Source organism: Eleginops maclovinus, chromosome 12 (genome assembly GCF_036324505.1).
Source record: "Eleginops maclovinus isolate JMC-PN-2008 ecotype Puerto Natales chromosome 12, JC_Emac_rtc_rv5, whole genome shotgun sequence".
In the NCBI taxonomy this organism is placed as follows: domain Eukaryota; kingdom Metazoa; phylum Chordata; class Actinopteri; order Perciformes; family Eleginopidae; genus Eleginops; species Eleginops maclovinus.
Window position 1 is genome coordinate 20,094,348 of NC_086360.1, and position 23,623 is coordinate 20,117,970.

At 42.6% G+C, this 23,623-nt stretch overlaps 1 protein-coding gene across 5 annotated transcripts in view; it reads left to right on the forward strand.

Annotated features, from left to right (window-relative positions):
* mctp1a (multiple C2 domains, transmembrane 1a) overlaps positions 1-23,623 on the forward strand; it is a 134,538-nt gene that overhangs the window by 35,514 nt on the left and 75,401 nt on the right. For all 5 annotated transcript variants that reach the window (XM_063896734.1, XM_063896736.1, XM_063896735.1 and 2 more), the window contains exon 2: positions 18,295-18,415. In XM_063896734.1, the coding sequence (XP_063752804.1) occupies positions 18,295-18,415 (121 nt within the window). The remainder of the gene's footprint in view (positions 1-18,294; positions 18,416-23,623) is intronic.

Below are 23,623 nucleotides of genomic sequence, written 5' to 3' on the forward strand. Positions count from 1 at the left end.
TCTGATTAGGCCCCTGATAAATAGTGTAGCTATATAATCTTTTTACATTTGTTCATTTTTAAGAGAGAATGACTTGAACCAAATATTTTAAGATAGTGAGAAAAGTGTGTGTGTATTTTGGGTGAAATTAATTGCTTTATCACTCGTGGAAATAAACCTTAAGAATGATTGATAAATAATGGTACATTTAATAACAAAAATAAACCCACAGAGATTGACACTCACGCACACACAAACTTATCTTGCTTATCATGGGATTTTCCATTATAGGGGCTCTCCTATCTTCTGGTCTCCTCCTCATGTACGGTCTATAGTTTATCCCCATTAAACAAAAGTGGGCCAAGCCACAGAGCTCAGCCCTGACATCTGGTCAACTGGGAGGAAGGGTCTTCGCAACACAGCTGGGAGACGGGATGGAAAGTGGGTTAGTATGCAGGGTACTGTGTCAAATGAAAAGTGAGTTTCTATCCTTGGTTTGTTGTCAGGGCTATAGATTAGAGCTGCACACAGAGGGCAGCTGGGGTAACATTAGGAGAGATCATGATGAGGATTAACATAAGGGCTCTGCTCCTGTTTCCGAGTCTGGTGACTTATTGAGGTCCAGAGAAATTGATTGTACCTCCTCCTGTTCAATCTCATATTCTCAGTCTATTTATCTTTAAACCACTCTCTCTCTCTCCCCCTTTTTTTTCTGTCCCATATAGGTTTTTTTTTTTTTCACGCAAGACTTGTTTATTGGACATAAACCAGGCTTTCAAGTATTCCGACTGTCCCCCAATTCCCCTTAGCTTTGCTGCGCTGTAAAGGGAAAACGTTGCATAATAGTACAACGTGTGTTGCTTTTACTGTCCACACACTCAAGCGTGAGGTTCACCGGGTGGGTAATTGTAATGAATTCAGACAAGTTGTCAAGCATTACTCATAGAGATCGTGTCAGTCTTCTAACTGGGTCTTCCTCTCTCCGTTTATAAGGTGGCAATAGGCAATTTATTTGCTAAGAACTGCTAATATGTTGAATGCACAGTGAAATGGCGTTACAAATAATGAAACAATTACAGTGTTCCTTTCTATTTTAAGCTATATAAGTAAGTAACCAAACTTGGTGTTTGTGGTTCTTTGGGATTCTTTTATTTGTTTTGTGCTTTGGACAGTGCTCAAGTTAGCTGTAGCGATGTTGCCAAGTATATATAAACAACAAATCCATCTGCTCGAAAATCATTGCGAGTGGAGAGAAATGTATCGTTTCCTGGGTTGTAGATAGCTCTGAAGAAAATAGAAACAGATCAAGTTGTGTTTGTGACAGCAGCACCAACAATATACCACATAGTTAAAATACAGTCTGTCGCCGCTTTAGAAACTTATTTGAATATAATAACTGCAAATGTGTTACATAGTAGTAAATGAATTTCACACTCATTTAAGGTGCTATATTGTAAAGGATCCAATCGTCCTTTCTAATTTTTTGTTAACTGAGCTTCGTTGGTGTTTAGCTATGTGTGTGTAAACGTACATAAATAATCCCAGTTCAAGCGTAGTCTTAAGGCCATAAAACATTTGCTCTTTGTCCACCAGCAGCAAGCTCTCTGTTGTTCCCTGGTTATATATCTGGGGTAATAATAATAATAGGCTCTGACAGTAATGTATGCAGCACTCCTGCCACTCTGATCAGAGGCTACTGTCCTCAGTTGAGTCTCTGTCTCACCGTCTTCACCCACAAATACTCATGCATGTGGAGACTCACATCAGTTTGAAGATGCATGTTAAAGTCCTTTTTAAGTCTGTTATGAACTGTGTACTGGTCTGGGTGGATCTGAGCAGCAATCCCACTATCCAGTTCAGCTAAACTAATTGTTAATGAATAACTCCATGAAGCAGGGTGCCGATTATGAATGTTTACTCAAATTCAAAGAGTGAAACTGAAACACAAATGTAAATATATATATCAGTTACGAAACTGGATGCACTAAAAATACAAATACACAATATAACATATTGCAATAACTAAGTGCACAAAGGTTGGAGCTTTGCTGTATCACTCCACAGACAATAAACAGATAGGGAAAACATAGCTAGTGCCATATAAAGTGGTACAAATCGACCATCCAATAACCAAAACAATGCTGTTGATGCGTAGCTAAGGACCTAACAAGCTGCAGTACTTACAAACATTGCGATTATACAGCTAGCAAGACGAGGATGGTGGAAGATATGATTTTTAGTGTTAAGGTAGCTAAGTAGGCATTGGAATCACTTCCTGAATAGCCACTTCCGGTTTGACCGGAAGTACTAACAAATAAATGCGACTCGATAAAATAAAAGCCACAGCTTAAAAAAGAATAGGGTCCAGAACACTCCCCCCCCTGGGGTCTCTAACGAGCCCAGATAAAACCAAAAGTACTAGTCTTGTGGAGAAAGGAGGAGGACCACTTCGGTCACGGGACGGGAGAAGACTCTCTGGGTGCCTTCCTTGACGACTCTGATGTCCACTTTCCTCACGACCCCGTCCTGGCTTGGAAGAGTCTCCATGACAATAGCCATAGGCCACTGGTTTCTCTTGGCTTGATTGTCCTTCATCAGGACGATGTCTCCTACTTGGAGGTTGGGCTTCTTTTCCTGCCACTTGCGACGGCTTTGAAGCGTGTGGAGATACTCTCGTCGCCACCTGTTCCAAAAGGTGTCCGCTAGACTCTGAACCTGTTTCCATTCTTCCTTGAAGAGGTCTCCTTCCCCAAAGTGACCTGGGGGAGGAGGGGCAGTGCAGGTCTTCTGGGTCAAGAGCATAGCTGGAGTAAGGATGAGAGGAGACTCCGGGTCTGAAGACACTGGGACGAGGGGTCTTGCATTCATCACCGCAGTTATCTCAGCCATAAGGGTAGTCAGGACTTCGTGTGTGAGACGCGATGATCCACATTGAAGAAGCATGCAGTCGAGGATGCGACGGGCGATGCCAATCATGCGCTCCCATGCGCCCCCCATGTGAGATGAGTGGGGGTGGGTTGAATACCCAGGAGCAGTTGTGCTCCTGAAGATATTTCTCCATGGTCTCTGAGCTGGAGCTTGGTTTATCCATCTCGAGTTCTCGGCAGGCACCAATGAAGTTGGTGCCTCGGTCTGAGCGTATTTGCTTTGCTGGGCCTCTGATGGCGAAGAATCTTCTCAGGGCATTAATGCAACTGCTGGCACTCATAGCTTCTATTACTTCGATGTGCACGGCCCTTGTGCACATACATGAGAACATGACAGCCCATCTTTTGCTGTTGGCGTGTCCTCCTCTGGTTCGACGTGAAGTAACCTCCCATGGTCCGAAGACATCCACACCGACATAGGTGAATGGAGGGGCTACTTGTAGACGCTCGGCCGGCAGATCTGCCATTTGCTGGTGTTCTGTCTTCCCACGAAGCTTCTTGCAGGTGACGCACTTGAAGAGAATGCTGCTGATGCATCTTTTAGCTCCAACCACCCAGAGTCCGGCTGCTCTGACAGCACCCTCTGTAAAGTGTCTCCCTTGATGCTTCACAGCCTCATGGTGATGACGCACAAGCAGGTTTGCGAGGTGATGGCGGCCCGGGATGATGATGGGATTTGTTTCTTCTGTTGCTAGCTTAGACTGAGTTATGCGGCCTCCGACTCTGAGAAGCCCATTGCTGTCGATGATAGGGTGTAGCTTCAACAGACTGCTACGAGGGGGGAGACTTTGTTCGGAGGCTATGCTCTTTAGCTCTTCTGCATAAAGCTCATGCTGGACACTCTTCATCACGAAGATCCTGGCTCTGTCCATCTCCTCCTCTGAGGGGCCCCTTGGACAGATGTGCCATCCTCTGCAGCTGCCCTTCTGTGCAGGCAGGGTGAAGGAACGGGCAATATGGATCAAGCGTGCAACTGTGGTGGTAAGAGAGGTCCACTTTGAGAAACGCTCAAAGCGTGTGGGGTCTGTTAGGTGTTGAGAGACTACGGTGAGGTTCACAGCAATCTCGGGGCGTAGGTCAGAGTCGGAAGCGGGGTTAACGAGGTTGAATGCCTCTTGGGGTTGGAGAGGATGGGGAGATGGATTCCGAAGAAAGGCTGGTCCGGAGAGCCATGTTGTGCTGCTTAATAAGGCCGCTGGGATAGACCTAGACCCGTGGTCAGCTGGGTTGTGGTCGGTAGGCACATGCCTCCATTGGTCTGGGGATGTGGTCTGTCGTATCCGTTGAACTCTGTTGTTCACGTAGACGAAGAACCGCCTTTCTTGATTGTGAATGTACCCAAGGACTACCTTGCTGTCTGAGTAGTATGTGATACGGTCGACCTCCAGGTCCATCTCTTCCACGATCAACTCTGCAATCTCGACTGCAAGCACTGCTGCGCACAATTCCAGTCTAGGGATAGAGAGGTCTGGTTGAGGCGCCAGCTTGGCTTTTCCAAAGACGAAACCGACCTCAGTCTGTCCCTCTTTAGTGGTGGCTCTCAGATAAGCAACTGCTGCGATGGCCGTAGTAGAGGCGTCCGCGAAGACACAAAGCTCCTTGAGGAGAGTACTAGAGGGAGAGAAAGATGTGTAGGTGCGGGGTATCTGGAGCACCTGTAGGTCTTTTAATGAGTCTCTCCACCTGGTCCACTCAGCTTCCCTGTTTCCGGGGAGGGGTGAGTCCCAGTCCTCGGCTTGCTTGGTGAGGTCTCTGAGGAGCAGCCTGCCTTGTATTGTGACAGGGGCTAAGAAGCCGAGGGGGTCATACAGGCTGTTTACCGTAGACAACACTCCTCTACGGGTGAATGGTTTGTTGTCGTCCATGGCCTGGAATGTGAAAGTGTCCGAAGCAATGTTCCAGGACACTCCGAGGCTGCGTTGTAGAGGGAGGTCATCGGTGAGGAGGTTGAGATCCTTGATATCCTTGGCACGATCTTCTGGAGGGAATGCTTCTAGCACAGCAGGTCTATTGGAGGCTATTTTATGCAGCCTGAGGTTGGACTCTGCAAGCATCATTCGAGCACGTCTGAGGACACTGATGGCCTCTGCTTCGGTAGGGAAGGACTTTAGTGCGTCGTCTACGTAGAACTCTCGTTCGATGAACCTTCTTGCGTCGCTGCCGAAGTTCTTTTCTTCTTCCTTGGCTGCTCTCCTCAGGCCGTAAATGGCGACGGCGGGGGATGGGCTGTTGCCGAAGACATGGACGCACATTCTGTAATCCACAATGTCACTGTCCGGGTCGTTGTTGTGGAACCACAGGAAGCGGAGGAAGTCCCTGTGGTCTTCACGCACTATGAAGCAGTGAAACATGTGCTGAATGTCGGCAGTGATGGCAACGGGTTCCTTCCGGAATCTCATGAGCACCCCTAAGAGGGTATTGTTGAGATCAGGGCCTGTGAGGAGTACGTCGTTGAGAGAGACTCCTTTGTAAGGTGCGCTGGAGTCAAACACCACACGGATCTGTCCTGGCTTCTTTGGGTGATATACTCCAAATGATGGGAGATACCAACACTCTTGGCCTTCCTGTAAAGGTGGAGCGATCTCTGCATGCTTGTTGGTAAGCATCTTCCCGACAAACTCTAGGTAGTGGGCTTTCATCTGTGGCTGCTTGCTTAGAGTGCGGCGGAGAGAGTTGAGACGGCTTTTGGCGTACTCCCTGTTGTTGGGCAGTCGTTTTCGTGGGGACTGGAAAGGAAGAGGTGCAACCCAACTTTTGGACTTGTCTTGTCGATACTCGTCGTCCATGATCTGCAGGAACCTCAGGTCATCCATTGAAGGAGCGCGCTTGTTGTCATTGGCTGTGTGAAGGAAGACTGACTGACCCAGGTTTTCTCCATCGAGTGTCTGTGTGCTGTCTGTGGTGTCCAACGCTGGGTAGTTGTGGGCGAACGTCTCTTTCACCTGGATTTTGCTGTTGCATCGGCTGAGGAAACTGGGCCGTCCACTTTCCAGAATGGAGGTTTTGAATGTTCCGACATGGGGCGGCTTGTGCGCTCCCCTGAGGCACACGTCGCCGACAACGACCCATCCAAGGTCCAGCTTTTGGGCGAATGGGGCGTCATGTGGACCGTTTATTTGGCTTCTTACTTTGTGTACTCTCAGAATGTCTCTACCGAGCAACAGGAGTATGTGTGCATCTGGAACCAGAGGTGGGATCTCATCTGCGATCCGTCTCAGGTGTCCGTGGTGTCGAGCAGCATTGGGGGTTGGGATCTCCGAACGGTTGTTTGGGATTTGGTTGCATTCGAGGAGTGTGGGGAGAGGGAAACTGACCTTCTCGTTGGCTGACTCCACAACATAACCACGGGCCTTTCTCCCAGCTGTCTCCTTGAGTCCTGAACATGTCCTGAGTGTGTATGGCGATGGACTACACGCCACGTTGAAGATGCTGAAGAACTCCGACGTCGCCAAGGAACGGTTGCTTTGCTCATCCAAGATAGCGTACATCCTTCTAGACTCCTCCCTTCGTCCTTCGGGGAAGACATTGACGAGGCAGATCTTGGAACATGCCCTGAGACTCATTCCATCTCCGCATACTTCCGTGCACTTGGTGGTGACTTCCTGGTTGTCCGCTTGTTCTCCCTCCTCCCCGTTCTCTGAAGCGGGGGGGAGACGACTTGGACTTCCAGGGAGCTAGTCCTGGGTGGAGTGCTGAGGTGTGGCGGTTGCTGCCGCATTCCTTGCAGTCTACCTCTGTGACGCAGTCCCTAGCTAGGTGGGCTGTGGAGGAGCAGCACTGGAAACATATGTGATTGTCTTTTAGGAACTGCTTGCGCTCTTCTAGGGTCTTCTCCCTGAAGCCTCTACATTTCCTCAGTGGGTGGGCTTTGTCATGGATGGGGCAGTGGTTCCCAGGGTCGATGTTTACAGGTTTCTCTGTGGGGGACACTTGCGTCTTGTGTACTGATATGGCTGTCTTCGTATGTCTGTCTAACCTCTCTTTCTTTTCCGTTGCTGTGCGGGAAGGTGGGAGGTTGAAGCTGGGATCTGTTTTAACTCTGGCTTCCCTGCGGATGAAGTCAGCAAACACAGTAAAGGGGGGGAAAGCCACATTGTTCTTTTCCTTGTATTTGGACCCAAATGAAGCCCATTTATCCTGGAGATTGAATGGAAGCTTGTCGACGATGGGAGCCACTCCTCTGGAGGTGTCTAGGTAAGACAGGCCAGGTAAGTAGCCGTCCATCTTCGCAGCTTCGAGTTCTAGGAGCAGATCGCCCAGGTCGCGGAGCTTGTGAGGGTCTTTGTACGTCACCTTCGGAAAGTCTTCCAGTTTATCAAACAGAGCCCTTTCAATTGCCTCTGGTGAGCCATAGTACTCTTCCAGCCTCTGCCAAGCCATCATCAATCCGACCTGGGGGTGCCTGATGTTGACTGCTTTGAGCCTTCTTGCCTGTTCTGAGGACTCCTTGCCAAGCCATTTGATGAGGAGATCAAGCTCTTCTCCTGCAGACAGGCCCAGACCTGTGGTGGCGCCGTAAAAGGTGGACTTCCATCCCCAGAAATTCTCTGGTTTGTCATCGAAATTGGTTAGCCCTGAGGTCACCAACTGGCTCCGTGCGAGATACCTGGCAAGGTCGTTGGTGATGGAGGTGTCAGGGTTGCTTTGGTTGACCGTTCTGCCCTGGTTGCCATGGCGATCGTCAAGGGGTCGCTGTCGACCTCTTCCATCCATCCCTCGATCGTTCTGCCAGAGCGCCTCTGTTTTCATAGGCAGGGGTGAGTAAAGCATGGGTGTAATAGGCTGCTTTATGTCGCTCGTAACTAGTGGTAACCCCTGATAAGATGAGGCATGTGGATTGTGTGAGTTAGACTTCAGGCTGAGTTGGTCCTGTACATAGTGTTCTGTACGCTGGAGTCGTGTCTGGGGTGAGAGAGAGTTAGAACCTCTACTGCGGTGTGACTGATGGTCTGAGTCTATCAAACCTGACTCCAGTATTTCTGCTTCTACCAGTGCAGCATCCATTTCCTTTTCTGTTTGTAGAGCCTCTAGGGTGGCGTCCAGGCGGACCTTCTCTAGTTCGAGGCGGGCCTTCTCTACTTTGAGTTCTATTTCCCTCTGAGCGTAGGCAAACTTGGAGCGTCCTGCTTCTGCCTTGGCTCGGGCTTTGATGGCGGTCTGGGTTGATGAAGAACTGCGTGATGCTTTTGAGGAACGAGACCGTATTGACTTGTGGTCCTCTTCTTGGAAACGTTCTTCAGGCACTGTGGTGTATGCATAGCCCCCTTCTGCCATGATGAGGCGAGATGTGTGTGTTCACTGAGGTTAAGACGTCAGGGGAGGGTGTCGTGGAGGCTTGCTCGGGGCCTGTATGACAGTCCTTCGGTCTTTTTTCCAGCCGTTCCTTTCTTACAGCTTGATGTTATGCTGTTTTTTCACTGTACTGGTCTGGGTGGATCTGAGCAGCAATCCCACTATCCAGTTCAGCTAAACTAATTGTTAATGAATAACTCCATGAAGCAGGGTGCCGATTATGAATGTTTACTCAAATTCAAAGAGTGAAACTGAAACACAAATGTAAATATATATATCAGTTACGAAACTGGATGCACTAAAAATACAAATACACAATATAACATATTGCAATAACTAAGTGCACAAAGGTTGGAGCTTTGCTGTATCACTCCACAGACAATAAACAGATAGGGAAAACATAGCTAGTGCCATATAAAGTGGTACAAATCGACCATCCAATAACCAAAACAATGCTGTTGATGCGTAGCTAAGGACCTAACAAGCTGCAGTACTTACAAACATTGCGATTATACAGCTAGCAAGACGAGGATGGTGGAAGATATGATTTTTAGTGTTAAGGTAGCTAAGTAGGCATTGGAATCACTTCCTGAATAGCCACTTCCGGTTTGACCGGAAGTACTAACAAATAAATGCGACTCGATAAAATAAAAGCCACAGCTTAAAAAAGAATAGGGTCCAGAACAAACTGCTTCTGAAAACAGATAATTACAGACACTATCAGTGTTGTTAACCTCATCCAGATGTGTCACTGCAGAATACCTTAATAATATCAGACAGGTGAGGAAGTCTTGTCTTTGATGATCAGGGTGATTTAGGCTGCACCAGTGTCCATCTTTATTAAATTATTTTAACCAAAAATGCGTTATCACTATGTACTCTCTGTTTGTCACTGTAAATCTATCTTTGGTATTTTTCTTCCCTCATCAGTCATTGTTCTCGACACAATGGGGCTCACGTCAGCCAGATTAATGGCAGCGGTTTGTTCTTGTAACAAAAAGAGATTAATGTTGGGTAGTTTTAATGACAGCTTTAGAAAGCCATTATTTAATCAAGAACCTGTTGGGTTGTTTAAAAAAATATCGATATACCTTAAGAAGTCCACATACTATACCTCCTGGACATTTTTAAACCAGAACTAGCCTATGTAAACAGTAAACCCATTAATTGCAACAATGGATTCACTCCTAACCCATTTGTTCGGCTGAAAGTGCAAAACAACTTTTTAAAATGAGGTTAAATGTACTCTTTCTTGAACTGACAGTAAACAATTGAACCATTTGTCCTTCTCACTCACTGCTTCATTGTACTTTTTTAATAATTTCACAGCTTTAACATGTCCATGACTCTAGTTCTCCCTCACTGGGGTTCCCAGTGATCATGAACAATTTATATTTTATGAAATATCACCATCTGGGCTGTTAAACTCTCTTATAGCATCAGAATAATGGGATAGGAAAGTAGATTTTGACAGCTCTCTCAGGAAAATCGTTGACATTTAGACTTAAATGTGAGTGTAATAGTAAACAGAAGTCTGCAGTGCATGCAAATGACTAAATGATATATTTCCCCACTGACAGATTCAATATTCACTATTTTTTTATGTGAAGTCTGGCAGAAAAGGTGTTGAAACAGTTTATCACTGTTGGCTTATTTCCTTATCAGGGTTTTAACTGTCACCTGTACAAACACATCAGTAAGTGCTATTAGCAGGTCCTGCTGAATAAAGAGACTCATCCCCGGACCAGCTTTATCTAAGACGCTATAAGAGAAAGTGAAGGAGTTTGGTCTTTGTACAGTGCACGGCTAGGCTGTGATTAGGAAAGAACACAACAAAGAGACCTCGTTATCCGGCTGAGGGGCTGTTGGCAGACTACCTGCAGGAGCCCTGCACTGGCTATGTGTTATGTCACATTACACATTATCAGGGTTAACATATTCAGGAGAGGTGGGGATCAGCAATGGCCCTAAGATCAGAGCATTTAATGGAGCAGCTTATTTGGCAGGGAAAGTTTAATGGGGAACATTTTCAATGCTTTGTGACTGCCACTGTGTGATAAGAAAGATAAATATGTGTTTAAGAATATTCTGTTCAAAATATAATACAGCGCTCATTTCTTGTTTTGAGATGACATGAGAAAAGTGCTTTGGTTTGTGCTACCGCCACACAGTCTGACTGAGAGGAAGAAAGATGAAAAGAGGCCACAGAGAAAAATGATGATTCACTAATGATTGGTGAATGGAGGACGTTATTGAGTTGCTGACAAACTACTTTGCCATCAGTGACTAAGGGCTGGCTGAATGAAAATATTGCTCAATCAGCAATGTGTGGGTTTTAAGTTCAAAATGTTTTGAGCTTAGGTTAGAGTTTTTTTTAAATGGAAGATGAACATAAAAATATATTTATGATTTTCATAAGTTTCAGTGTTATTTCTTAACTCAATGCTTACATACTCATGGCACATCATATCGGATTCAGTTCTTGAAAATGTATTTGATCAACAGATATTTCTGTGTATTACGTATGCAGTCCCTGTTACCACATTCACACTATTTTCTGGCTGTGTGTTATTTTTAAATACACAAGAAAGAGAGGCTTTAAAATCTAAAAGTGGCAGTTTCAACTTTCACAGATAGACATCACTTACTTGACTTCAGGAGATACTTTCAGTGTCAGGAGGGTCTTGAGGGATGAATATACTGTAGTGTACTGTAATACAGCTGGAAACAACATCAGCCTCAATCTCCTTTTTTCCTCTATCCGCCTCCCCCATATGTCCTATAATTAGATCCAGTCCATGAAAGATGCATTTCTTGCAATTCAATAGGCCTCACTGCCAGACCTCAAGAGCCTTCCTTTCCTTATATGTTTTAGTGTCAATGCACTGCCTGTGTGTCAGTACATGTACAGTATGTGCCTGTTCATCTTTTAGTGAATATGTCAGAGGCTAAGGGTAGAGATAGCCAAGCACCACACCCAGGGGAGAAGATTGGGTCAGGCTCATGTTCAATAAACATGTTAAGTGGTTTATTTTTTATTGGTGTAATGGAAGTCAAATTAATGGTTCCTTCAAGATTCAAAGGATTTACAAGGCTTTCCCAGCTCTCTCCTGTTGTTTACTCCCTGTGTTTTAGTGTGTATTCTTCTTGTATGAATATGCAAATTGTGTGACTGCATCTGTGTGTAAGTGTTGCATATGAAACCTTAAATTATCTGTTTGATGGATGACAGCATATCAGGTGCAGGCAAAGCTTGTTAAAAAGGCTCTGTGGCTGAAGAAAAATCCATAAAGGGAAGTAATGGGATCAATGGATCACGCCACCAGACACATTTTGTAATATTGTTGTGTTTATCGAAAATTTGGAAAAGATGAAATGTATGTTTTATCTGTTGTTGTAGTTGCATAGCAACACCCTACCCAGCATCTTATGTTTTACCCAGTAGGTCCATTCCCTTTAAGGAAACAAACCAGCAAAGACTTCAGTAATATGTGCATCTTTTTCAGCCTCCCCTGAGATAAATGGTCTAAGAAGTGCATTTCAATTTCAATATACTTCTTGTTTTCATTAATATTTAATTATTTTCTTCCTGTTTTTATGTTCAGTTCAGAAATCAGTGTCCATGGTCATTGAAATACACACATTTAACTCATGATCCCTGAGAGATAAACGGCACTGTCCTGTCAGTGTGGCTTAGCATCATGATTTAGTGTTTAGCAAGATCATCCATCTCTGTGCCAACCAACACAACAGATAAAGTGCATCTTTCAAAAGCCGCAGATTAATTGTTGTATTTAGCCGTTCACCACAGCTGAACTGATGATTGCTGACATGTATTATTTTCTGCACTGAATGGAATTACATTGATTGTTGCATCGATTGAATTACCCAACTCTCTCATAAGGAGATCAATTTTAATTTAAGAGCCTCATTTACTTCCTCATAATATGGTTTGTACACTAGTGGAGCAGTTTTTGTTCAAATCAGCTTTAAAATTGTAACTCTTCTGCTTTGGCTTTTAGGAGCTGGTGGCTCTTGGTTTTCAGCAAATAGCATGAAATGATCCTTGTCTATGAATCTTCACAGCACTCTGTTGCCGCACAAGCTCAAGTCACGATTCAACTTGCTAAAATGTAAAAAGGATTCAGTTATGTCTTATGGAAATCAGCCGTTCTATGCAAAGACTCACAAATCAAGCTATAAATGGATAGTGGTTTTCTTCCTAAGGTGTGTATATGGCACTAGAAAACTAACTAAGAAAACTTATTATCAGAGAGAGGAGACAATTATAGTTTTATATGTTAGGTACCAGGATGTGGCATCTCTACTAACAGAAGGAGAACTGTCACAATGTCCCTGTTAATGAGCAAAGCAGGAACAGGTTATTGTTATGCAGGAATGGAGGTGCGGAGCCTGGAAATTACCTGCCATCGCTGTGACAAACGGGAGTCTGGCTCCAAACAGTGCCTAGGGCTAAATACAGGCTTCCTCTTCCATTAAGACACCACTGTCATGACTTCTAATCCCGGATAAGAAATATATGATTCTGGTTGAAATCCCAAAAGGGAAGTTTTCTTAGCAGCTCTGTTCCTCAGCTGTTTGCCCTTTTTAAATGTAAACTTTCAGAAATATCTCCCAGCAGACCGTTCTTTCAAGCAGCAGTCAGCCTTAAACTGCAGGGCTCTGCTAAAAGTCTTAACACAATGGCACAACACAGTCATATAGTACAACTTTCAAATAATGTTGGCATAAACCATGCTCTTCACTATAGTTCACTCTGGGGATGAAGTTCTTATTAGAAAATTCAATGTATTTTGTCACTGTGACTGCAAAACCTAGGGAACCTAGAGGGCTGAAGCTCTCTTCTGTCAGCACATTTGGAAACGTACCCCTCTCTCCCTCAACAAAGAAACTCAAATGTACTGAATATATCTTATCACATGCTCAAAGAAGACCCATTAATTTACAGAAATATTGGGACACAGGAAGTCTGAGGAGAAAACGAATGACAGTCCTACCATGTCCAGCAACATGAAGCTCTCACTAGCTATAGAAGGCTACATGGCACCTCACGTGTAGCTTTAATAGATTTCACTTAAAAGATTTACCTTGAAAACATTTTCACATTTGTCACTACAGGAGTCTCCTTTTTGGTGTTTTGTTTAACTTTGCCTATTTTAACCCAGGGGCTGATGAGCGCCTCTATCAGGAAGTGGAAAGTTATGAGTTATGTTCTCATGTTATGAGTACATTCTTGGTGAAGAGCCATTAGTGCCTTTCCACAAAAAAAAAACATTGTAAGCTGCCGGATGACATTTTGACATTTGACACATTGCCACGCTGAACTTGCTTGGTTTCCTTTTTTAATGAGTTGGAGACTGTGCCAAAACTCTGAAGATTCAGAAGCAAAATGTTGACCTAAAACTAATGAACCCCATTAGAACAGAAAGTTTTGGGTTCAGGGCCATAACATTTTGTGTGTGTGTGTGTGTGTGTGTGTGTGTGTGTGTGTGTGTGTGTGTGTGTGTGTGTGTGTGTGTGTGTGTGTGTGTGTGTGTGTGTGTGTGTGTGTGTGTGTGTGTGTGTGTGTGTGTGTGTGTGTGTGTGTGTGTGTGTGTGTGTGTGTGTGTGTGTGTGTGTGTGTGTGTGTGGGTGTGTCTGGGTGTCTGGGTGTGTGTGTGTGTGTGTCTTGGTGAGTTTTACAGTATAGCAGCGTGTCTTTGATTAAAGTGCAGGCGAGTCAATAGAAGTGAGGCTGTATGACTAAGTAGTTTTTATGGCTTCATAATATGGCCTGGAGAACTAATGCGCATGCAGTATATCAAGATAATCTACCCCTAAACCTTCTGTGCTCTTACACTCAGACTGTAAACAGTAGATGATTGTGTCTGGCTGGAGTGTGCCAGTGTGAAATTCCTTATTGAATATTTATTCTCATCTTTCACAATTGTGATTCATCCTCTGTCTTTGTTATTGATAAAAGGATCAGCTTTCCTGTCTCTGATGTATTGATGATTACACTACACATTCACAGCAACATGAAGGAAAGGGCACACACACACACACACACACGCACACGCACACGCACACGCACACACACACACGCACACACACTGGCTCTCTCTTTAAGGCACGCAATCACATGCAAACAGACCCCATGAGTTGATGAATGCAACATTTCCATCACTATTTGCAACGGAATGTCAATCACTATGTAGTCCTTAGTTAATGGGAAAAGAAATTGGTATTGATTGACATTGGAATGGATTCAAGCGGGATTTAGACAAAAGGTTTTCTGCCAAATGCTAAATGCTTGTATCCAAACACACAGAGCACTTTCCAGTGCAGATCTCCTGGGATTATTTAAAGTAAATTTAAAGTGCTCTGATAGTTGAGTCTCTCTGGATCTGTGCCACATCCAACCGGAACTCCTTTTTTCCCTTGATTCACATTGTGCTGCTGGATGTTATTTATTCACCCAGACTTTGCTTATACTGTATATCTGTAATAGTTGGTTAAGCATTCTATGTTGCTTTAAATTAGACCTTTTAAATTGTCTTGTAATTTAGCTTTTTTGTATATAATGGCACTCGCAGAAGAATACTTTACGCAATTAAATTGTAATGAAGTGTAGACCAAATAGGAACAGACATACGTCACAAAGTCTGTTGACGTCTCGCTTGGCCTTTGTTTCTGTCTGGGACAAGGGGACTTAAAATGAGGTAATGGTTAAAAATGTTTGGTTCAATCAGCCTCAAGCAGACACTCATTGTAACACAGAGCAGGTGGAGTACAATGGACCTTGGCTGTCTTTTCTTTCCCTGTTCTCTTCTCTTCTCCTTTTCTGTCACTGTGAAATGTGTGTGTAGTTTATCTCTCTGAAGTGTGTGGCTCATGTGTGCCATCTAGGTTAAAATATTCATTACAATTGTTCATCTTAAAAGGCAACACATTTGGAACAGATGTTGGATTATATGTTATAAAAATATATATGTGAGGCCCCTTTCAATCAAGTAGAATAACAAATGTAAGGCATTTTAAAAAGTACCAATGTGCTACTATATATTTGAAAACAAATAGTGGATTCAAACCATTTTAGAAACGGAAAACCACATAAAGCAGCCCTGGTGTTAAACGGCTCGTTGTTTGTTTTAGCCATCATTGATCTTCTTGTGTACTGTCCTTCACATAAGCTTGGACTGGATCTGCAAATCCATTTCAAATCCCATGCTCTGTAAAATGTTGGTGTACACCTGTGTGTGTCAGTGTCTGTTGTGGTACTGTGGGGAAAATGCATGATAAATACTTAGAAAATACTACTTTCTACCAAAGATATTATACATCTGCACAGACCAAAAAAAGACATTTGAACTGGCATTTTCGTTGGCACAGTGTGTTGTCTGGGGATTTCCATCTTCTTTTAATCGCTGTGTGTCATGATGTGACCCGACTCGACATTGTGTCTTTCTGTGTGTCTTTGTGCCACTGTTTGTTAGCTGCATTCACAGACAAAAAGGCTTAATGTCACATGGTCAGACTTTCGCATCTCCACACACAGTCGAATTACAGTGACTTAAATGCACTATTGACCCCAGGTCTATCCTGTCCAAACACACAGCTCTAACCCTGTTTGTTCCTGAACGTTCAAGTTGAGTTTGTTGATCTGGTGCACCTGTTACCTAACAGATTATATTTAGTTTTTTCCTTTTCCCAAAGAGATTGAGTCCATTTCCTGTTCACTCTGTTTTTCACATGTTTGACAGCAGGTGATGTGAAGTTCAAATAGTTTTGGTTGCATTCAGATTTGAGGATTCTCAGCTTTACACAGCACATCAACATCTCATGCCCTGCTGTGATTTTGAAATGAAACGGTGTGTAGTCTCTACTACCCTCTACACATATATACACATTTGGATATCCAATAATAAAGGTCATAACTCATAATACAGTCATACTAGTCTTTGGCAAGTTGTCAATGAGCTGCCAGGGCTTGGATACTGTTTCCCAAACTACAAATATGAAGTTATTTTTAGTCATTTTTTCTAAATTGATAGTGTTCAAAGTGTAATCCATTGATGTTATTGTTTTGGGATGCCTTTTGTACATCTGTTTTGTTGTAATGCACATCATACACTTGTTCCTTACAATATCTACTACAAATCCTAGCTTGTTTGAAGTAGTTTGTGAGTCACTGGCTTACTTACTATGTCTTGATTTCCTCATGCATAGCAAATTATAGTTAAGTATTATACACTGCCCGGCCAAAAAAAAGGTCTCAACCCTGTGGGGGGCAGTGCTATGATCTGGGGTTGCTGCAGTTGGTCTGGTCTAGGTTCAGCAACGTTATGTGCCCAAAGAATGAGGTCAGCTGACTACCTGAATATACTGAATGACCAGGTTTTTCCATCAATGGATTTTTTCTTCCCTGATGGCTCAAATTTTGAAAGAGTGGTTCAGGGAGCATGAGACATCATTTTCACACAAGGATTGGCCCCCACAGAGTCCAGACCTGAACCTTATTGAGAATCTTTGGGATGTGTTGGAGAAGACTTTGTGCAGTGGTCCGAATCTCCCGTCATCAGTACAAGATCTTGGCGAAAAATTAATGCAACTCTGGACAGAAATAAATGTTGTAACATTGCAGAAGCTTGTGGAAACGACGCCACAGCGAATACGTGCTGTAATCAAAGCTAAAGGTGGTCCAACGAATATTAGAGTGTGTGACCTTTCTTTTGGCCAGGCAGTGTATTTGCAGTATTACATAAAACAGTGATTTCTTAACGCAGCCCAAGATTTTGTGTATAATAGAGTGAGCTGTTTGGGCCGCAGTGTAATTATACTCACTATTATTAACCTGTAGCCTGAGTGCAGGGCTGTCCCCAAAGAGTTGAAGAAGAGGTGAATGCAAATTGCTGTGCGTATTCTGCCAGCATGCAGTGTAGAAAATGAAATTGTTTTGTTGTTATGTTATAGCAGGGTCATGCACAGAAATACAGACTGGGCTGAGTAATACTACATCCTTAGATTTTTCCAGTCGTGCACAACTACTGGTTATAATCATCTTCTCTGTAGCCAAAATATTTTCCATAATGTACAGCCTTGATTGTTTGTTTTTAAAGGGATTTTCCAAGTAGATGGTCAGTTTACTTTGTATGGCAGTCAGCAATATTCTGTAGGGAAATGTAATGTATTTGACAACAACAGGAAATGCTAATGCAGCATTATTAGTAAATGTGCATTTTAAATGACAGAGTTAATGGGGATTCTCCTCCTGGTTCTTCTGTTTCTTTTTTTTTTGTTGCATCCTTTCCCTTATTTACTCAAAAATAGCTCTGCCCGCATGCTTCTCTAGTGGGAGTTGGATATCTGGGTAGATATGACAGGATGGCCCACGCACGTGTTGGCCAAAACGAGTGGAGAGATGAATGAGGATCTGAGAGAACGTTGAGAAAGGTAACTGTAGTGGATTACAGAGCATAGCGTTGTTCATCATGTGGCTTGCTAATGGCCCTCTAGCTCCAGGGGGGAGCCGCAATCTGAGCCAGTGGGGATTCCTGTCAGAACAGAGTACAGCACTGACCTCAGGGCTATAGCGTGACGTGTGAAGCCACAGAGATGACCCCTTTCAACAGCCTGACACTTAGAAGGAGGGTTCGCATGCTTGCAATGAGTAGTTTTCAGACAACACTTCGACCACATACAGTATTATTTAATGTATTGACTTTCCAAAGGCTTAGAATTTTCTCTGTTTACCATATCAGACGCCTTTTACCTGTAGGGATTTTTTAACTGCTCAATTTGATTTATTCAGAGCATAGTGGTTCTGCAGCAAAATTATTTATTCTCACATTTTGGAGACAAAACAAATTCATTGTATCTAAATATTGATGGTTCTGACTTTTCTGCTAATTTATATACATTTTAATATATACACACAAACACAGAACAGATGTTTCTTCCTGTTGTACTGTACGTCTTCTCTCCTTTTCTCAGGAAATTTCTTTTTTGCTATACCTCTTTTAAAAATGATAATGCTGCACAAAGGGGAACTGTACTGGCTTACCTGTATAACTTATGTAACCTGACCCCTCTACAGGGCATCAACATCGTGGGTCCCAGTAATGCAGAACCCCCGCCTCGACCTTCTAGTCCAGCCATGTACCAGCTGGATATCGTCCTGAAGAAAGGGAACAACCTGGCCATCCGAGATCGGACCGGTAGGAGCTCTGTTTATTTCTCCTGTTACTTCAACAGCGTTGAAGTTTATGTGGGAAAACGGGGTAGACAGCATTACCGAGCGTCTATTCAGCACTCTTGGTCTCTGTCAGCTTATCACAATTATTTTGCCTCCGGCACAGGCAGGACAGCAACCTTATACCTTAGTTTCCTTAGAATTGTGTCCTCTATTTATCCGTTATCTTTAGGTGCCCCCTCCCATTTTTTTTACACGTCTCCTTTTGTCAATGTCACTTCTATTCTCACCTGTCTTTTTCCTCTTTTTACCTCTTTTCTTTCTTTTCTCACATTTTGCAGCCTTTCTTCTCTCTTATCCAACTCTCCTTGGGTTTTATTGAATCACACATCTCGTCGTCACAGCTCACTCAATTTTCCATGTGTGAAGTGAGATGGAATTACTAGGAATGATGCAACACATCTCCTGTGCATCCATGCATGAAACAATTTCAGCCCCTGCTTAAGCTAGAACTTTGTCACATTTGGAGCCAAGAGGATACTAGTATGATTTCTCCTGCAAGTATTTCACTTTCCTACCCAAGTGTGATAGGCAGCAAGATCAAGGTTTTTGGTGCATGTAAAGACTAAACAGTATTGTTGTTATCTCTGGCAGCATTAAGCATCATGTACTGGACTCATCAACATATATTACAATATCCCAATGCTACCTATTGTAGTTTTGTTCCTCCAGAACGTTCAGTTTGGACTCTTGTTTCTGCCTCATACGTGTGTCTGTATGCATTTTGTGATAAATATTTAATTACATCCTTTCAAGAACCAAAGTTGAAACCCCAAGAATGCTGAATTCAGTGCTGAGGCTCGCCATAACGGTTGAAAGGGGTCAGTGGAACAGGAGCAAACTGGTTTTTGTAGTGCTATCATGTCGTACGATATATTGCATGTACTGTTTCTCCCATTGTGAGATGAAATCGTTTATCTACTCTTTGAACAACCATAAAAGATATATCATTTAATCTCACTCAGCCAAACATTGTTTCTGCCTCTCTAGAGTCATTCTAAGCGCAGGACAGATAGCCCTCTGCCCTCTGCGGAAGCTGTCTGAACACATCCCGTATACTCTTTGTTTGTGTCAGCTATTTCTTGTCGAAAGACCAGCCAGCAAAGACAAAGGCCTGATATTTCCTTATAAACTCTCACAGACAATGGTTTTGAGACTGACAGATGCAGGGGTCTCATTATCGTTGTAGCAGTCACCATGTGGGCAGATGTGAATATTCTGCCCTGTTCCCTCCCATGCACTTTGCCTGTCCACCTCTCCACCTAGTTAATGAGCGGTGAGGTGCAGAGTGCACCTGTCCTGTCCTGAGCCCATCAGGACGGCTCATTATAGAGAGAGGGAGGAAAATAACAGACAGTATAGCGGATTCAATATGATATGAGCAATTATTGTTTTATAACAGTCAGTGCTGTAAAATATGTTGTTTTGCACAGTATTCACAGAATACTTCTTAATATGAATATATTCAGCAGTTGATGCCAAATCTTGACAAGTTGGACTGACATTTAGATGTTGCTTCGGTCTTACAGCACACAAAGAATATATCGCAGCAGACAGACAGAGGAGTGGTGGCATTAAAGCTAGGCTTCCTTCTCTGGTATGTAGGCTAGAGAAGAGCTGGGCTGTTAAAAAAGTATTTATTTGGGAGAAGACATTTAGTTTGGGTTCCAAATTATTTAGGAAAAACCGAGACATAAATTATAAATTGTAGATGGTTTCCAGTGTTGTTGGCAAAACATTTGAATTTTTTTCTTTGGAAATACTTCTGCATTATTGGATTCCAGATATTCATTTCCAATGACCCAAGAAGTGAAACATTAAAAGCTGAGCAGGAAGTAAGGCCTCAATATGCGGCATGCATATTTATTTCTTAATTATGACATTTCCTAAATGATTGTGGCACGAAACCAGATGGCAGATGTCTGATTTTCCGTCAGTGACAATCAAGTCTGAAATATGGAAGAATACTGGTATCAACAACCAAACTTTGAGGGAGACTTGAGTTTATACGAAGTAAACAGAAGCACACAGCAAGCAAGCATTTGCCAGCATCAGATACATGCGTCACCGTGATGTATGCACCCAGAGCAAAGGGTGACAGGGCAGAGACAAAAGAGTGATGAGGCTTCAGTGACGAGAGGCATCAGGTTCAACATGAGCGGATCATCTTCCATGAAAATGGAAAATCAATACTTTAAATGATCTTTAGCTATAACAATTTCTCTGTTTGTGGAGCTGTAAATATAAGTCCATGTTAAATCATATACAAATAATGCACCTTTTTTAAATACTCAGTAATGGCATGTGAAATTTAAATTATGGATAACTATTCTCTGAGGCGTTTTAAATAAAAACCTGCTTGACTTTTCCTCATCATAATACAAAAGGAGGATGTTTTTTTAATCTATTTTTAATTGAAATAAGTCCTTCTGGTTTTGAATTCAACATGTCCACAATGCAATGACCCAGTGTCAAGCACAATGTTCATCAACTCTACATTTTATTTTAAATATCTTCTTGCATGTGTGGCAAAGGTCTCTTTCTATAATTCACACAGCATCTCACATTTTCCATCTCGCATTACATTGAAGAATACTCAAATCAAGCAGGAAGCAAGCATTGTCTTACCTTTACTGTTATAGAAATTAGATGCTAGTTTAATAATTTAATGATTTCCTCTTCAATATTTGGCGTTGACAGAGTTCAGAAGTTTCACATTGAACCAGAAACCGTCTAATATGAACATCTTCAGACTTACAGCCTATATTCCCTCAGTCCACGAAGGCTCAGAATCTCACTTTTTTAGCCCTTTTATGTTGACTTTCTCTAAATGCATGTACATACAGTAACTCACCTGCAAGTATGTATGACCTGTATGACGTTTTTGCCTGCGTCTGTAGCAACATCCAAATATAATTGTCTCGTATTTTATCCGACATCCTGCCAACATATTTAGCTTATGAGGCAATTTAAGCTCCAACCACTCCAAATAATTAAACTACTGTATAAAGAAATATAAATCATCCTCAGAAATGCCTCTGCTCTAGTTGTCAAGTAACATTTCTGCTCCTCATAAAGCATTTTCAGCTCTTGCACCCTCATGCATTTCTGTTGAGCATGCAACTGCTGTCTGTTTTAGTGTGAGTTTCCGGTGCTTAGAGCAGGGAGTGGACATCAGAGTTGGCGACAGAGCAGACAATGACAAGACAAACTGGAAGACCAGTGTGTGGTCATAGTGAATTAATGTGTTCACAATAGGATGGTATACTGTGCATTTCACAATTTGAGTGGGAGCACTAAGGATAGATTCTCATGCTTTGCATGAACAATGTAGAAGCAAGTGAATCTGTCAATTATACTAAAGATTTTCTCATGTTTCCTTTTGCAAATAAACATCATATGTTGGAGTAAGTGCTTTGTTACTGTACAGAAAAATATGCATACACAATGGATAGCATTTGATCATATAAGCACCTGTGTATCATCCGTATGTGGTGCTCCAAGGTTGGTTGTTTTAGTTCAGCAATCACTGCTGGATATGAGCATGCAGATATCACACGCAAATGTTTGTGGTTTAAAACAAACAAGAGCCTTGGAACTTTTCCGACACATCCACAATAATTTGCTGGCATTGTTATTTGTCTCTCTTCTGCCTGCACTCACTATTTCACAGTTTGTCACCCAGGAGTGACAGACAACACTTGACATGGTATAATATTATGACAAGATAACAAAATAATCATTGGGTATGGATGAATGATGTTCTTTAACAAAGTTGAGCTTGAACAGAAGAAGTGACTAATTTTGCTTCGGTTCATTTGCTGATGCCTCTGATTGTATTGAAATTATGTTTGCAGGAAGAGAACATTTTGAAAGCAATACATGAGAAAGAAAGGATTCATAGCTTCCCTTTCAATGTTTATTGTTCCTTCCAAGCAAATTCTACCTGCCAAATAACTTTAATACATTTCTTTTAAACTTATCCGACATGGGAAATACCCTTTTGTGCCCCCAGAGCCCTCAGCCTGTCAGTATGAGGAGATAACAATGAGACCTTTTGCAGAGTTGAAGGTGAACTAAACATACTGCCCACTGTCTCTACTCCTAGTTCCCTTTATTCGAGATACAACAAGGTTGAATTGCTTTATTGCCCAAGACACACCAGCCTCGCTTCCAGTCTCGCATTAGCTCTTGTGCGTTTGTGTGTGTGTCGGAAGAACAACAACTCTTAGCTGTGATACCAAAATATACTGTGGCCTGTCCTGTTATATTTATTGACTCACTATAATCTTATGCAAAGATCACTTCAAGTGTTTGACACACAAAACTTGAAGAGATAGATTGGTAAACACAAACTTGAGATACGAGTGCTTTCAAAACTGGACGTGCAGCAGTGTTTTTAACCGTAGTCTTTTGCTCAATGTTTCTTTGTGGAGTATCGACTGAAGTGACTTATGATTTATTCATGCTTTTCAAAGTCATGCTCCAATTAAAAATTCATAAAGTTTTCTAAATATGGTGCATGGGATGGAGATATAGGCTTTTGGATTTTAATATCTGTAAACAGTTAGCAGAATAAATGAAAAGATGAGACTTACAATCGGTGTATGAGATGGTTTACGAATGTACTCCTTCAACTGATGTTAAACAAGCTCCACACAATATATTTATGCAGACATAATAAAATGTTGACTTATGTTTACATTTAATTTGTCAATACATTCAAGTAACTCTAAAAATAATAGGTGATGTGCAGCAAACGCCTGATTCCTAATCCTTACACATCCCTTATAGAAAGTGCTGTAATTTCCTCCCTCTGAGCCGAAGTAATGACTAGGTAGATGTCTGCATGCGCTGGCACATTCTGTGTGTGTATTTAAATGTTTTGTATTAGTGTGAAGGTTTACAGTGATTAGTTCTCAAAGTACGACTAAGACCAATTGTGTCTACAGCGAGCCTAATTATCTTGTCTGCCGAACTTTCTAAAAATGTGAAAACAGTGAGAGAGCCAGAGCCTGACACTACAGTCAGCACGTTGTTTTATTTAAAGTCCCCTTCATTGTTTTCTCACCTCCCATGCTTTTCTTCCACATGCTGTGAAGTTTAAGCTTTTTCCGCTCATCATCTCTATAAAGCAATCAGTCTTTCTGTTATGGTATCTCACACTTTGCAT